The following is a 16396-nucleotide window of genomic DNA, read 5'->3' on the forward strand; positions in this document are numbered from 1 at the left end:
TCTGGGAGTATGGACCCAGGGTCATTGTGGGATGCAGAAGGTGGAAGGTCTGGCTTCTGTAATTGGTTCCCTGCTGAACATGGGCATTGGCAGGTTGATCCATACTCCCAGCCTCTCTCTCTCTAACCAGGGCACTACTCAGCTCTGGCTTAGGGTGGTGTGGAATATTGAACCTGGGACTTTGGAGCCTCAGGCAGGAGAGTCTATTTGCATAACCATTATGCAACTCAGGCATCCAAGTTTGACATCCTCGAGGAAACACTCACAAAAGACATGTCTCTGATATCTGATTACTGTAAAAAATGGCGACTAATCCCTAGCACTGCAAAAAACGGTATCATCTGTTTTCCATCTACACCATGCCTCAGCCTTCCGTGCAGCTTGGCGATACGAGAATCCGGCATGAAGCCCAGCCAGTCTATCTTGGCGTTACTCTCGATCGCACTCTGTCATTTCACGAACATCTCATAAAAACTGCAGCAAAGGTGGGCGCGATAAGGTGGGCGCGAGGAATCACATCATTGCAAGACTGGCCAGCTCCTCATGGGGCGCGAGCGCTTCCACACTACAATCATCCTCTCTGGCATTATGCTATTCCACTGCAGAATACTGTGCCCCAGTATGGTTCCGTAGCCCCCATGTCCACTTGGTCGATTCCAAATTATATTCCTGCATGAGGATAATTTCTGGAACCATCCGTTCCACCCGGTTCCATGGCTGCCAGTTCTTAGCAACATCGCCCCGCCAGATATTCGTCGGGATGCGGCATCATCTAAGTTCATTTCCCACGTCTACGCTCGACCGGACCTGCCAATCTACGCGGATATCTTCGCCCACCCTGTCCAACCCTTGACGTCTCATCACCCAATCTGGTCTCCTACACCTACACTGAACTTCTCTGTTCCAGACTCTTGGAAACAGAGTTGGCAGTCAGCTGAGGTAAAGAACAAACACCTCATCACAGACCCCTGCAAGCATCAACCGGGCTTTGACCTAGCACGTTATGACTGGGCCCTCCTCAATCGCTATCGAACAGGCCATGGCCGGTGCGCGGCTATGTTCCATCGCTGGGGAGCCAGAGACGACCCGAACTGCCCCTGCGGCTACAGACAGACTATGACCCACATAGTCAACGACTGCCACCTCTCCAGATTCAAAGGAGGTCTCGAAACTTTACATCAGGCTCAACCTGACGCTGTTGACTGGCTATGGAAGAAGGGCAAACGCTAGAAGAAGAAACCATTATGCTATCTACCCCCCTACTCCCAGAAGTGCTTTATATGTACTTATCATGTTAAAGACAAGAAAAAGGTACTCAGTTGAGACTTAATAAAATTAGGAATATTTTCTGCTTTATGAAGAACATTCTTGGGGGCCAGGTAGTGGCACACCTGGTTAAGTGTGCACATTACAGTGCACAAGGACCCAGGTTCAACCCCCTGCCCCCACTAGTAGGGAGAAAGCTTCATAGTGGTGAAGCAGGGCTGCAGGTATCTAGCTCTCCCCATCCTCTTTCTTTTTTATATAATCTTTAAAAATTTTTTATTATATTTATTGGACAGAGACAGCCAGAGATCAAGAGGGGTGGGGGAGATACAGAGGGAGAGATACAGAGAGACACCTGCAAACATGTTTCACCACTTGTGAAGTTCTCCCTTTCCAGGTGGGGACCAGGGGCTTGAACCTGGGACCTTGCACACTGTAATGTGTGCGCTTAACCAGGTGCGCCACTGCCTGCCCCTGCCCCATCCTCTTTCAATTTCTCGCTGTCTCTGTCCAATAATAAACAAGTAATTTTTAAAAAAATAAAGAATATTCTTAATTAAAACTGGTATATTTTCTCCATAAGTACATGACAGTAAAGAATAGTACAAAGCAGTGTCATTTCTTTATTCATGCTAGTATAACAATCATTTTAGACATCATACCTTTTGCACCATCTGTGTAAATGTTAACACAGTGAAAAGGAAATATCATCTTTGTATTATTGTTTAAAATCTCTTTCAAAAAGGCCTCAGTATTTCATGAGAACCTGTGATGTAGTGTGGCTCTTTGATAGAATTATCTGGTATCCAGGAATGTTAACAAATATTATTATTATTGTAGTTTTTAAATCAAATTTAAGAATTTAGTTGAGGGGCTGGCAGTACTGGGTTAAGCACACATAGTGTGAAGCATAAGGACCCGCATAAGGATCCCAGTTTGAGCCCCTGACTCTCCACCTATGGGGGGGGTCACTTCACAAGCGCTGAAGCAGGTCTGCAGGTGTCTGACATCTTTCTCTCCCCCCTCTGTCTTCCACTCCTCTTTCTATTTTTCTCTGTCCTATCCAACAACAACAGCAGCAGCAACAACAATGAAAAAACATGGCCACTAGGAGCAGTGGATTCGTAGTGCAGTCATCAAGCCCCATCAATAACCCTGGAGGCAAGAAAAAAAAAATTAATTGAAATCTCACCCATCCAGGTGCAACTGCTGAGAACATCTCAGTATGTACACTTCTGGATCTTTCTCTGTGTGTGTGCACTATCCTACTTCCCAAAGAAAGTTTCAGAACTTCAGTCCCCCCTGCTGAACATTTAAAAGCAACAACAAACCTAGTCAAAGTTTGAAAGGTATTACATACTGTATTCCCTTCTTTAAGTTTTGAGATGTTCACTGTAATGAATATCTATTGTAAAGTTCATCATGAAAGAATTTAAAGCTAGGGAGAGACCCACATCTAACTAAGAAACTCATATAAGTTTGTTGCTTTCTCCTCCTCAACTCTTTCACTTGAGAATCTTTTTTCATCTGACAGCAATTTAACAATCATGTGATGCTTCTGAGGAATTTTTTTTCTTGCCTCCAGGGTTATTGCTGGGGCTAAGTGCCTGCACCATGAACCCACTACTCCTGGAGGCCATTTTTCCCCCTTTTGTTGCCCTTGTTGTTGTAGCCTTGTTGTGGTTATTATTGCTATTGTTGATGTCGTTCGTTGTTGGATAGGACAGAGAGAAATGGAGAGAGGAGGGGAAGACAGAGAGGGGGAGCGAAAGACACACCTGCAGACCTGCTTCACCGCCTGTGAAGCGACTCCCCTGCAGGTGGGAGCCGAGGGCTCGAACCGGGATCCTTCCTCCCGTCCTTTCGCTTTGCGCCACGTGTGCTTAACCCGCTGCGCTACCGCCCAAGCCCCCGGAGAATTACTTTTATAATGCCTTTTAAAAAGCCTTTTAGGGAGTCGGACGGTAGCGCAGCGGGTTAAGCTCAGGTGGCGCAAAGCACAAGGACCAGCATAAGCATAAGGGTTAGAGCCTCTGGCTCCCCACCTGCAGGGGAGTCACAGGAGGTGAAGCAGATCTGCATTTCTCTCTGTCCTATCCAACAACAGCGACAGCAATAACAATAATAATAACTACAACAATAAAACAACAAGGGCAACAAAAGGGAAAAAATAAATAAATATATATTTTTAAAAAGCCTTTTAACCATATAAGCCACAAATAGAAACAGACGTGTCTTTATACAACTATATTTTTTAATCTTGCTGCTTTAGCTAGGTGAACCAAAACAGTACTAAATACTAGGAAGCAGGCATCTCTTTTTTTTACTAGATGGTTTGCTGATGGATTTTTCTTCTATTTTTATTAAATTTTAAAAAAAAGGAGAATGACTCGTGGGTGTTACGAAATATCTTTTAGAATCTATTGTGGTCAGGGAGGTGGCGTAGTGGATAAAGCATCTGACTCTCAAGCATGAGGTCCTGAGTTCAATCCCCGGCAGCACATGTACCAGAGGGATATCTGGCTCTTTCTCTCTCCTCCTTTGTTTCTCATTAATAAATAAATAAAATATATTTTTTAAAAAGAATCTATTGTTACATTGATTACTTTTCTTTCTGGATTTATGGAGGTAGGAAATTATGACCTGAGACTAATCTACAGACTCTGTGTGTCTGTATTGAGAAAAGCCATCAGGGCCAGGCAGCAGCACACCTGGTTGAGTGCACACATTACCATACACAAGGGCCTGGTTCGAGCCCCCCTCCCCACCTTCAGGGCAGAAGCTTTACCAGTAGTGAAACTGGTCTGCAGGTGTCTTTCTTTTTCTCTTTCTCTCCCTATTACCCCTCCCCTCTCAATTTCTCTGTCCTATAAAATAAAATATAAAATTAAATATTATTAAAATTAAAATTCATATTATTAATTTTAAATTAAAATTAATATTAAATTAATATTATTAAAATATAAAAGAAACACACGCACACACACATCAAGACACCATCAGTTCTGGTTTATGGTGCTGGGGATTGAGCCTGGGACTGCAGAGACTCAGGCATGAAAGTCTTATGCAGGGGCCAGGTGGTGGCAAACCAGGTTGAGCACACATGTGACAATGCGCAAGCACCCAGGTTCGAGCCCCCAGTCTCCACCTGCAGGGGGAAGGCTTTGCAAGTGGTGAAGCAGTGTTGCAGGTGTTTCTCTACTCTTATCACCCCCCTTCCCTCTCGATTTCTGGCTGTCTCTATCCAGTAAATAAAATAAAGATAATAAAAACTTTTTTAAAGGCCTTTTGCACAACCATGATGCTATTTTCCCAGGCCTACTCTTGAATTATTTTGTACAGCATACATAAAATGATATGTGATAGGAAAGTAGATCCTGCATTTCATTTTGATGGCCTGTAGGGTATTAGCCAGTTTTACTCCTGGTTCAGCAATCATATTCCTGAATTCTTTATATCAATCAATAAAATTATTTCTGTCTCTCCTATACTCTCTATTTTTTTTTTTTGCCTCCAGGGCCAAATATCTGGGACTTGGTGCCTGCACCACAAATTCACTGCTCTTGGAGGCTATTTCCCCCCCTTCTGTTGCCCTTGTTGTTTTATCGTTGTTGTGGTTATTACTGTTGTTGTCATTGCTGTCATTGTTATTAGATAGGACAGAGAGAAATGGAGAGAGGAGGGTAAGACAGAGAGGTGGAGAGAAGGATAGACACCCACAGACCTGCTTCACTGCCTGTGAACCGACTCCCCTGCAGGTGGGGAGCTGGGGGATCGAACCGGGATCCTTACTCTGGTCCTTGCACTTCAGCGCCACCTGCGTTTAACCCGCTGCACCTGTATATGTACCGCACACTAACCGATTGCGCCACTGGAGCTCCCCGACCCCCCCTCCTATACTCTCTTGAACCAACTTTACTGATATACTGGTCCCCTCTTTGATGTGTTACATTACATAAATCATAAGTTCATTTTATAAAGTACAATGCATATGGTAGAAAATTACAAGTAGAATGAAACAAAATAAAATATGCAGTAGTTGTATTTGGAGCACTAAATCGAGGCATCTTTGTCCTCGCCATCAAATCTCAGGCTATTTATCACCTTTCCCCACCTCTCAAGTACTCAACAGCAGTGAGGTGGTCCCATATCACACTCTCTAGTGCCCACTGCCCACTGTAAGTGTCACTGTGAGTGTCTGGCCCCTCAGGAGCACAACCTAAGCACTGACATCTGCTCCTGGAGGTTGTATCCCTTTGGTCACTTGATAGCATTAGGCCTCCAGACTGAGCAGTTTCCCTGGTATTCTTCCTTCTCCTTCTGAGTCTTCAGCCCAACCTTCAGCACAGATTATCCACTAGAGGCAGGGGAGACGTAGTATAATGGTTATACAAAACAAAAAACAAAAACAAACAAAACAAAAATCTTCGGCCTGAGGCTCTGGGATCTCAAGTTCAATGTTCCATGCCACCATAAGCCAGAGCTGAGCAGTGCTCTGGTAAAATAAATAAATAAATAAATAAATAGACTACTGACTGGGTTTAATGGTAACAGGCATGGAAACTATGTGAGAATTTACAGACTCGTACACCAGGCTGCAGTTGGTTCCAGTATTTGATGCCCAGGTCCAGCTGGGTGCCACTGTCCCTTATGGAATCTCTTCTTATTTTTTCTTGAATGTTGGATAGTACCCTCCATGCCCTCCAGGCTCCATCACTTCTGGGTCCCCCTCTGAGCACTTTCTGTTGAGACCAGGGATCTGGCTCTACTCTGATGTTGTGCCAGTAGGCAGGAGAAGTGAGGGGGGACTGCCTCTTAGGAGCTAAGAGTTACCCTTCCCATATCTTTCTTTTTTATTTATTTTAACAGATACGAACTGATGTATGCTATACAGTTCTCTGGTTATAAGCAATTCAGTAATGAATGAGTCCTGCCTGCTTTCAGTGGGCACATATAAAATTTGTCAAAAGTCATCACTACTCTCAATAGGTGACTTTACAATGAAATAATCATGACTCAGTGAAGTCTTTAATCACAAAACTTGAAATGTAGAGAAAAAGAGTACTCTTGTGCACTATTGGTGGGAATGTGAATTGGTGCAGCTCCTATGGAAAATAGTACAAACATTAATCAAAATATATATTTATATTGTTGGAGAACAATTATATTAGATATAAGATATCCAGGGAAAAGGGGAGATAGCATACTGGTTATGCAAAGAGACTCTCATGCTGGAGGCTCCAAAGTCCCAGGTTCTGTCCTCCACACCATCATCAACCGGAGCTGAGCAGTGCTCTGGTTTAACAACAAAAACAAAAAATCTGATATTCCTAACTTCAGGCTTAATTATACTTAATGTCTAAGTCTATACACAGTAAGCTACTTGCAAATGGGCAACAGCCCCTGGATAAAATTGACTACTGGTATGGGGAAGGAAAACAATAAAGAGCTCACTGAGGCACGGTAGCCATAAAGACACTGGGATTAGATCTCCAATGCATCAACTCAGTTACCACTTTTCATATCCTAAAACTGTTTATTCACATCCTACTGTTTGCCATGCTTCCTGCCTGAATTAGCACCTTTGAAATTTGGAATTCTTGGTGCATTGTAAAACTTGTAAATAAATAGGACTCAGGCCTAATCGGGGTGCTTCTTTGGTGGTACTCACTTCTGTAGTGATGCATGTCTAGGGAAGACACCGCTAGGCTTTTATTATTTATTTATTTAGATTTGTAGATATTTATTTATTAATGAAAAAGATAGAGAGAGAGAAAGAGCCAGACATTACTCTGGTACATGTGCTGCCGGGGATTGAACTCGGGACCTCATGTTTGAGAGTCTAGTGCCTTAGCCACTGCACTACTTCCCGGACCACTCTTTTAAATTTTTTTAAAATCTTTACTTATTTATTGGATACAGACAGCCACAAATCTAGAGAGAAGGGGGCGACAGAGAGGGAGAGAGAAAGAGAGACACCTACAGCCCTGCTTCACCACTCTCAAGGATTTCCCCATGCAGTTGGGGACCGAGGGCTCGAACCTGGTTCCTTGCGCATTACAACATGTGCGCTCAACCAGGTGCGCCACCACCCGGCTCCCCTCTAGGATTTTAGTCAGAAGATAAATTCAGTCTCTGTGAGTAGTCTTTTGGAGACCCTGCAGTCGCCAGCCCCATGGACAACATGACTTCATATGCTGCAGCCATTCCATCTATAGGACTATGTCCAAAGGAAGCGCAAACAGGAAAGCAGAGGTGTCTGCACGCCATGGTGAGTGTGACATATTCACAGTAGTCAACATAGGGAAACAACCTAAGCGCCCTTCAGCAGTGGAATATATAAAGGAGGCACACACTGGGAAATTATTCAGCCATGAGAAAGCATTTATTCAACCTGCCATTTTGATAACACTGAGTGAAATGAGAGGGCATTATACTCAGTGAGCTAAGCCAGAAAGAGAAACACACTGCACTGACCCACCTTATACTTGGAATAAGAAAGCCAAACTCAAAGAAAGAGTAGAAAAGTGATCACCAAGGGTTGGGGCAGAGGAACTAATAGATTGGTAGATGGTTATAGATTTTCAGTTATAAATGATTGCGGTCTGATGGTCTAACACATAACACAGGCTGACTAGACTTAACACTGCAGTGCAGATTAAAAGTGCTGAAGGTAAATCTTTTTTTAATATTTATTTATATGTTTATTCCCTTTTGTTGCCCTTGTTTTTTATTGTTGTAGTTATTATTGTATTTGTTATTGACGTCGTCATTGTTGGATAGGACAGAGAGAAATGGAGAGAGGAGGGGAAGACAGAGACGGGGAGAGAAAGAGAGACACCTGCAGACCTGCTTCACCACTTGTGAAGGGACTCCCCTGCAGGTGGGGATCTGGGGACTTGAACCAGTTTCCTTATGCGGGTCCTTGTGCTTTGTGCCACCTGTGCTTAACCGCTGCGCTACCGCCCTACTCCCTGGTAAATATTTTCATATTCACAAAGAGGTAAATATGTGAGGTGACTGTCATGTTAGTTAACTATATGGAAGCGATCTGTTCATAGTATAACACATATAAAATCACCATGAAGTATACTTTACATATCTAACATGTTCAGTAAAGCCAAATTCTTAAAAATAATAACAATAACCTTAAGGTCTCTATATAATCTTTTGAAAGCTAAAGAAAAAGAAATTCAAAATGAGGGCAGTTTCCAACCTCCCAGGCTCCTTCCCCCTTCCACAGAGGTCTTATAAGAGGCCCCAAGGGAAGGCCTGCCCACAGCATCTCCACCCCATTTCCTGTCTTTTTAAAGACTGAATGGTCCCTAGGAAGCAGCTCTGAGGATCTCCTAGCTGGCTTTGCCCACGCTGGTCTCACAGGCCCACTGATAGAGCCTCTCACAGATATCATCATTCCACTTGCCATTGGAATGGATGTAGGTACAGTTCTCGCCTATGCCCAGAATGTGACCTTGCAAGTTGTCGGGCTGCCCCGGTGTCAAGTTCCTGAGGAGAAAACAGAGAGCACACTAGGCGGAAAAGGAAATCCAGGTCTGGAAGAAGGGGCAGAGGGTCAGACCCTGAGGAATCAAAGCTGAAGGAAGAAGGAGGACATAGACAGACAGAGGGCACTCACTTGAAGTTGGTCTCATAGTCAGTCCCATCCACCCATTTCCAGTCTCCATCAGAATCACTGAGGCCTATCCAGGTGTTATAAAAGAAGCCGATGTGTTTCTGGACAAAATTCTGGGGCAACAAAAAGGTTAATGATGACTTCGGCCACTCAACTGCTTTGACTAGCAGTTCTAAACATCAACTGTTCATTAAAGCAGTTGAATTTGGCTTGGGGTGGGGTGAGGGCTGTCTCAATTACTGAGGCAATGACACTGTTGTGGTGAGTACAGGAAGCAGTTAGTTACCCCCCAGGTAATTCTGATGTGTTTCTGAGGTTGAGGGTTCTTTCCAAAAACAAGACATGTCTGGGGACCTGGGGACCTGGGACCAGAGAGCTTCACCTGCTCATCCTTGGAGTTGATGACCACCAGGTGGGAGTCCTCCAGCTGGCAGTACTTCTCAGCCTCAGCCCAGGGCTTGCCAGAGCGAGAGAACCAGTAGCAGCTGCCTTCAAACTCCAGCCAGTTAAGGGGACAGCAGGAAGTTTTGGAGCCTGAGAGAGCAGGGGAGGCTGAGATGTTGCCCAGTGGAAGTGGGCAGGAGGTGGGCTGGGCACACCCCGCACAGCCTCACCATTGCTCTTGAGAGCAATAACCTCACACGTCAGGGATTTCAGGTCTGTCACCAGCCAGTGCACCAGTTGAAGCATCTCTGGATAACCTGGGCACAGAGAGATGGGGAGTGGGTGCCCTGAGTGGAGGTTCTGCTCACTGTATCCCAGGAGGCCCAATCTAGAAACCATCAAACTGTCCCATTCGGTCCAGGCCCAGGAACAGAGAAAGATGCATCTGACCTTGTTTGAATTCCTGCTGATCTTTGTTCAGCTCCTTCTGCACGAGAAGTATCAACTCATTCAAGCTGCGGGCTAAAGGGAAAGACTTGGAACTGAAGGGCTGCCTGATGCAACCTGGCACACAAGTGCAAAGACACACACACACACACACACACTTGGAGGCTTTCTCACCTATTTGTATTTCCTGCTTGTGTTTCTCCATCTCAGTTCCCAGTGATGTTATGGTTTCTTGCATATTGTCACCTGCAGGTGACAGAGCTCAAAACTCAGCTCCCACCCACCACATTGGGCACCCTGCACTCCCTGGTCCTCAGGCAGGGCCCCTTCCACACCAAGCTCACCCTGGGACCTCAGAGCCTGGACAGTGGCCGTGGTGTTTGATGAGAAATTGTTGAACTCTGCTCTCATAGTCACCATGTCCCTCTGAGACTTGAAATCTGGCAGGGGAAAGGGGCACTTGGTGCTAAGATGCAGCAGGCCCTTCGTGCATGAGCACCAAGCAGGACAATTGACCAGCATCCCCTCACTTAGCCTCCCAGCAACCAGCCCACCGACAGGAGCTCTTGAGTGCCACAGAGAAGGAGGCTGAGATAGAGAGCTTCAGTCCTCTGACTACATTCTCCAACAAGAAGTGACAGCATCTGCAGCCATCCTACTCCATCAAGTCTCCTCAGGGCCCCTGCCACTGCACCCACTACTACACACCCCCACCAGCGTGTGAGCCTCACTTTGGGATCCAATCACACAGATGCCGACCAGCAGGAGGAGGCTGAGGCCCAGGGACAGCAGGACTGGACGGAGGCCAGAGCAGAGATACTTCAGGAGGGACTGGGGAGGAGGCATCCCTGCAGGAGGAGCATGTGTCAGACCCACGAGGGACCAGGACAGGGGCTTATAGGCAGGGGGGAGGGCCACGGGGGACTGTCAGGGTGAAGGCCGACCTGGGTGATGCTGGGAGAGGCTGCACCGGGAGGATGCAGGATGGGGGGCTGCCTGTGGACAAGATGACCTGGGCCCCTCATCACCCGCACAAGTCCTCATTCAAAAGGGCCCCTCACAGGGGCCAGGCAGTGGTGCAGCTGGTTAAGTGCACACACACTACAGTGCACAAAGACCCAGGTTCAAGTCCCTGGCCCTCACCTGCAGGGGGGAAAGCTTCATGATTGGTGAAGCAGGACTACAGGTGTCTCTCTGTCTCTTTCCATCTCTATCACCCCCAGCCCTCTCAGTTTCTCTCTGTCTCTCCAGTAATAAGAAACGTATTTTTAAAGGGCCTCTCACTCTCCTGGGGACATATCTACACAAAGACACACACAGGACATGAGGGCATGGTAGAAGGTCCTGTCATGCGGGGTAGAAGCACCAGAGAGAGTAGGAACAGCCAGGCCGTTGCCCAACTCACGCTTATCAGTTCTCTCCAGTGAGCAAATGAGTTTCAAACCCAACTGCACATCCTTCACCCACCAAGTCACCCCACATTGACTACCTGCAGTGCAATCTCTCATGCCTCCCCCAGAGCACAGGAGCCAGGCTGGCTGTGACCTCCCTGTCCCTGCCTTTCTGAAGATCCTCAACTCTCTTCATACTGAGAACCGATGAGGCCAGGACCCTCCCTCTCAGAGTGGAGGACCTCACTTGTGCTCATGACAGAGGCATAACACCACGCAACAGAAACCTCCTCTAAGTAGAGTATAAAGGCTTGTAGGAGACACCATCTCCCCCTCTTACCATTTCAAAAGCACTGGCTTTTATTCTCACTCTCTGAGCTCTGGAAGTTCTCATACTTCATGGACATGCTGGGGCCAATGCTGGAGCTGTCAGAGCAGAGACAGAGGTGGGGCCAGTGGCCAGTCTGGAGCAGAAGCTGGAGCAAATGGGAGGCTGGAACCAAGGTGAGGGTTGAGGTGAGGGCTGGAGTGAGGCAAGAGTTTTGGATTGAGAAGGTGTCCTAGTACAGGACTAGAAACAGGATGGACCAGGGTTTGCAGCTGAGGTTAGAAGTGGGGTCAGGCTAGAGCTTTGAAGTGAGGTTGAGTTTGGGGTTGAAGATGGAGGTATAGTTGTGATTAAATTTATCTCAGGATTGGGTCAAACAGGGGGGCTAGAAAGTGGCTATAACTCCTGCTAGGATTGGGATCCATACTCATGTAAGAACCGTAGATGAAGTTGACCTACATCTGGCATAACCATGGGATAGAGCTGAGACTCAGCTACATGTTGGGGTAGTCTTAAGATTCTGGTGCACTCGGGGGCAGGCAGTGCAGTACCCAGGAGAGAGCAGAGGTTACTATGCATGACTACCCAGGTTTAAGTCCCCCTCTGCACCTGCAGGAGCAAAGTTTCACAAGGGAGGGAGCAGTGCTACAGGTGACTCTTTCTCTCTGACTTTCCCTCCTTATATCTCTCTTTCACCCTGTATCAAAACATAAAGAAAAATGAAAATGGCCCCTGGAAATGGGAAGTCATGCTAGCATCCAGTACCAGTTATAACCATGATGGCAAAAAAAAAAACAAAAAACTAGTGTGCTCTGTAGTTAAAGGAGGAGTTGGGGGTGGTGGTTAGCACTGAGGCTGGTTTGGGTCTGAATCCAAGAATGGACTTGGGCTAGAAAATGGGGACTGAGTTTGAGTCCTGTGTGTGACTTAAGTTATAGATGCCATAATTCAATCCAAATCCCATGAGAAGAATAGAGTCTAACATTTCCACTCAATTAATAAGCCCCCAGACCACCCCCTCCTTCTGTTTGCTTAGTCCCACACAGAGCCACAGCCCTTGCTACCTGCTTACTCTAGCATCTTCTCTATCCCCAGGGTCCACCTTCAGCCTTGCCCAGTTACCTGTGGAAAGTCTGTGACCCCTTGGGATCCTTGTGCAGCAATGACCGGAGTTAAAGAAATCTGAATTCTAGAGCATTGGGGGAGCACTGATAGAGAACCCATGTCAGTAACCGCAGTCCTCTTGGTCTTTGTGTCTGAATATCTAAAATCTATAAGTTGGGATCTTTCATTTCCTCAATTTGGACTTTAAAGAAGAAATGAAATAGAAATAGGTGGCATGCAAAGATTTGGAGTATGAGAGTAGCTATAGGAGCAGTTTTGCTGTCAATCTCCAGGGTGTCTATCCTCTGTCTGCTTTTTCCTGTACTTGGCTTCCTCATTTTTGCCATCTGAGAGAAAACTGGACCACAAGGGACCCCACCACTTCTCACTTCCTGTATCTGAGTTTCTCAGAATCCTTGGTGTCTTCACCATATCTCCTGAAGGAGATCATCTCTCTGCTCTTGCTAAATCCTACCAGAGTCTATGACCTCTGAACTTTCCTGAGGCCTCAACCATTAAGCTCCCTCCACTATAAGAAGGGAAGATGGTAACTGAGAATAGGATGTTTTGGTGGGAATACAGGAGAGGAGGTTAGAAAAGAAATATTTTATTTTACTTTATTTTATTGTTACCAGAGCCTCTGATGGCTTTGGCTTAAGGTGGTACTGAGTAAAAATTGAATCTAGAACCTGAGCACCATGGGCATGAAAGCTTTTTGCATAAACATTATGCTATCTCCTAGGCCTCCAAGGAACAAAATTGTTTGAGTGTCAACTCTGCACTAGGACTTGTGCTGGACATTAACCATTCAGTTTCCACAGGAAACACAGGTAGCATTCTGGATGCTCCGCCATGGCTCAGAGCCATTGCATATCATATATATATATATACATATACATGCTAAGTAACAGAAGCAGAATTTTACTTTTTTTTTTTTTCCAGAGCACTACTCAGCTCTGGCTTATGGTAGTATGGGGGATTGAACCTGGGGCTTTGGAACCCCAGGCATGAGCATTTATTTGCATAACCATTATGCTGTCTCCTCCACCCTCAGACAGAATTAAATCCCAGTGCTATGTGACACACTACTTGGGTTTTCTCCTTATGCGTTGTCTTCACAAAAGGAATTCCATTCACCAAGTCCTTTTACAGCAGATGACCTCAGTTGTTGATATATGCATTTTTTTCCAATAAGAAGGAAGCTCAGTGACTTGAAAGGTGGAGAAGGAACACAAGTACATTTTAGATTATCTTTTCTTTTTAATTTAATTTTACTTAGTTATTTGATAGAGAAATTGAGAGGGAAAGGGGTGATAAAGAGGGAGAGAGAAAGAGAGACACCTGCAACACCTTCACTGCTTTCAAAGCTTCCTCCCCTGTAGATGGTGGCCAGGGACCCAAACCTAGATCCTTGCACATTGTAACATGCACTCAACCAGGTGAGCAACTGCCCAGCCCTTAGATTATATTTTCTATATTAAAGAGATTGTTTTCTGCTACTTGATTTTTTATTTAAATCACAATGTATTTAGAGTATAAGCTCCTAAAATTTCTCTGTATCAGCTAGCAGTCTGGAGAACTCTCAGAAAACTAGAAATGGGCCTACCCTATGACCCTGCAATTCCTCTCCTGGGGATATATCCTAAAGAACCCAACACACCCATCCAAAAAGATCTGTGTACACATATGTTCTTAGCAGCACAGTTTGTAATAGCCAAAACCTGGAAGCAACTCAGGTGTCCAACAACAGATGAGTGGCTGAGCAAGTTGTGGTATATATACACAATGGAATACTACTCAGATATTAAAAAAGGTGATTTCACCATTTTCAGCTGATCTTGGATGGAGCTTGAAGAAATCATGTTAAGTGAAATAAGTCAAAAACAGAAGGATGAATATGGGATGATCTCACTCACAGGCGAAAGTTGAAAAACAAGGTCAGAAGAGAAAACACTAAGCAGAACTTAGACTGGAGCTGGTGTATTGCACCAAAGTAAGAGACTCTGGGGTGGGGAAAGGGAGAGTTCAGGTCCTGGAACAGGATGACAGAGGACCTAGTGTGTGTGTGTGTGTGGGGGGGGGGGGTTGCATTGTTATGTGGAAAACTAGGAAATGTTATGCATGTACAAACTATTGTATTTACTATTGACTATAATAAAACATTATTCCTCCAATAATTTTTTTCTCTGCATCAGCTAATAAATTCATTTACATCTCATCTTCATCTCATTCTATAGCATGCACCATAATTTTTAGTTCTTAATTTATCTTTACTCTTTAGCTTATAAATAACAGTTTGTCCTTCAGAAGAAATTATAATTGGTGAAAACGTCTTCAGATTATTCTCTCATGTCCAAGAGAGAGGAAGAAGTTAGTCTTTGACTTGAACACACACACACACACACACACACACACACACACACACACACACACTGGGATGATCTTAACTGCAATTAGCATTCTTCTGCTGTTGTTGTTATAAAACTTCCAGTCTGCTTCTTCCAGATGCCCTTCTCTGATAGAGGTAACAGCTGGCAGCCTCATATTTACATATTCCTAGCAGCACTTAAAACTTCATTCATGAGCTCCTGACGCACCAAAGCTGTCTTCTGTCATAGCCATCTGTAGTTGTTTCACGGAATCCAAGCCCAAGACTGCCTCCCAAGGGGTTAACTTCGAGACCACAATGTTCATTTCTGACTCTAAATACTCTTCTGTTAGCTTTTGCTGAATACTCTTCTAGGCCACCACATTCATGGCATTATACATTTTCTCCTTTTTTTTTAAAAAAGAAGATTTACTTATTGGGGGCCAGGAGGTGGCACAGAGGGTTAAGCGCACGTGGCACGAAGCACAAAGACTGGCGTGTGGATACGGTTTGAGCCCCTGGCTCCCCACTTGTAGGGGGTCACTTCACAGGCGGCGAAGCAGGTCTGCAGGTGTCTGTCTTTCTCTCCCCCTCTCTGTCTTCCCTTGCTCTCTCGATTTCTCTCTCTGTCCTATCCAACAACAATGACAGCAATAACAACAACAATAATAACAACAATTTAAAAAGATTTATTTATTTATGATCAAGAGGGGGACAAAAGAAAAAATCAGAGCATCACTCTGGCACACATGACGCTACAGTTTGAACTCGGGACCTCATGCTTGAGAGTCCAAGATTTTATCCATTATGTTATCTCCCAGGTGGGTGTTAAGAGCACACCTGGCCTTTGTGATGCTCAGCCAGAGATTCTACATCAGTGCTGAGTCCTTACAACTTGCAATCTGTGCCAGAACTAACACATGGAACATGCTCTCCTCCTCTGACTACAGATAAGAACTCCAATTCAGGGAGTCGGGCGGTGGCGCAGCAGGTTAAGTGCACGTGGCACGAAGCACAAGGACCGGCGTAGGGATCCTGGTTCGAGCCCCCAGCTCCCCATCTGCAGGGGAGTCGCTTCACAGGCGGTGAAGCACGTCTGCAGGTGTCTTTCTCTCCCCCTCTCTGTCTTCCCTTCTCTCTCGATTTCTCTCTGTCCTATCCAGCAGCAACAACAACAATAATAATAACTACAACAGTGATAAAAACAACAAGGGCAACAAAAGGGGGAAAAATGGTCTCCAGGAGCAGTGGATTCATGGTGCAGGCACCGAACCCAGCAATAACCCTGGAGAAAAAAAAAGGAGAAACAAAGGAGAAACAGTTCTTGTTTGCACTTGATGCCATCAGCACATCAAAAATCACAATATACATGGAAAAGCCAACATAAAGCGAACTTGTGTTGGGTGGGATGAGTCAGGAAGAGAGGGATGAATGCTGGGATGGCTTCACCTGCAGGTGGGACCTAGGAGACAGAG

General features: G+C 45.3%; 1 protein-coding gene across 1 annotated transcript; it reads right to left on the reverse strand.

Annotated features, from left to right (window-relative positions):
• Positions 1 to 7633: 7633 nt before the first annotated feature.
• Positions 7634 to 11758, reverse strand: LOC103113717 (C-type lectin domain family 10 member A-like). Its single transcript, XM_016187514.2, has 9 exons — positions 11462 to 11758; positions 10462 to 10578; positions 10075 to 10170; positions 9905 to 9976; positions 9734 to 9805; positions 9514 to 9600; positions 9282 to 9433; positions 8903 to 9012; positions 7634 to 8772 (listed from the first exon to the last, which is right to left on the reverse strand). The coding sequence occupies exons 2-9, from the start codon at positions 10574 to 10576 to the stop codon at positions 8616 to 8618; spliced, it is 861 nt and encodes a 286-aa protein (XP_016043000.2). The 5' UTR covers positions 10577 to 10578; positions 11462 to 11758; the 3' UTR covers positions 7634 to 8615.
• Between the last annotated feature and the right edge of the window lie 4638 nt (positions 11759 to 16396).

The sequence above is a fragment of the Erinaceus europaeus genome, chromosome 12 (assembly GCF_950295315.1).
Source record: "Erinaceus europaeus chromosome 12, mEriEur2.1, whole genome shotgun sequence".
NCBI lineage: Eukaryota > Metazoa > Chordata > Mammalia > Eulipotyphla > Erinaceidae > Erinaceus > Erinaceus europaeus.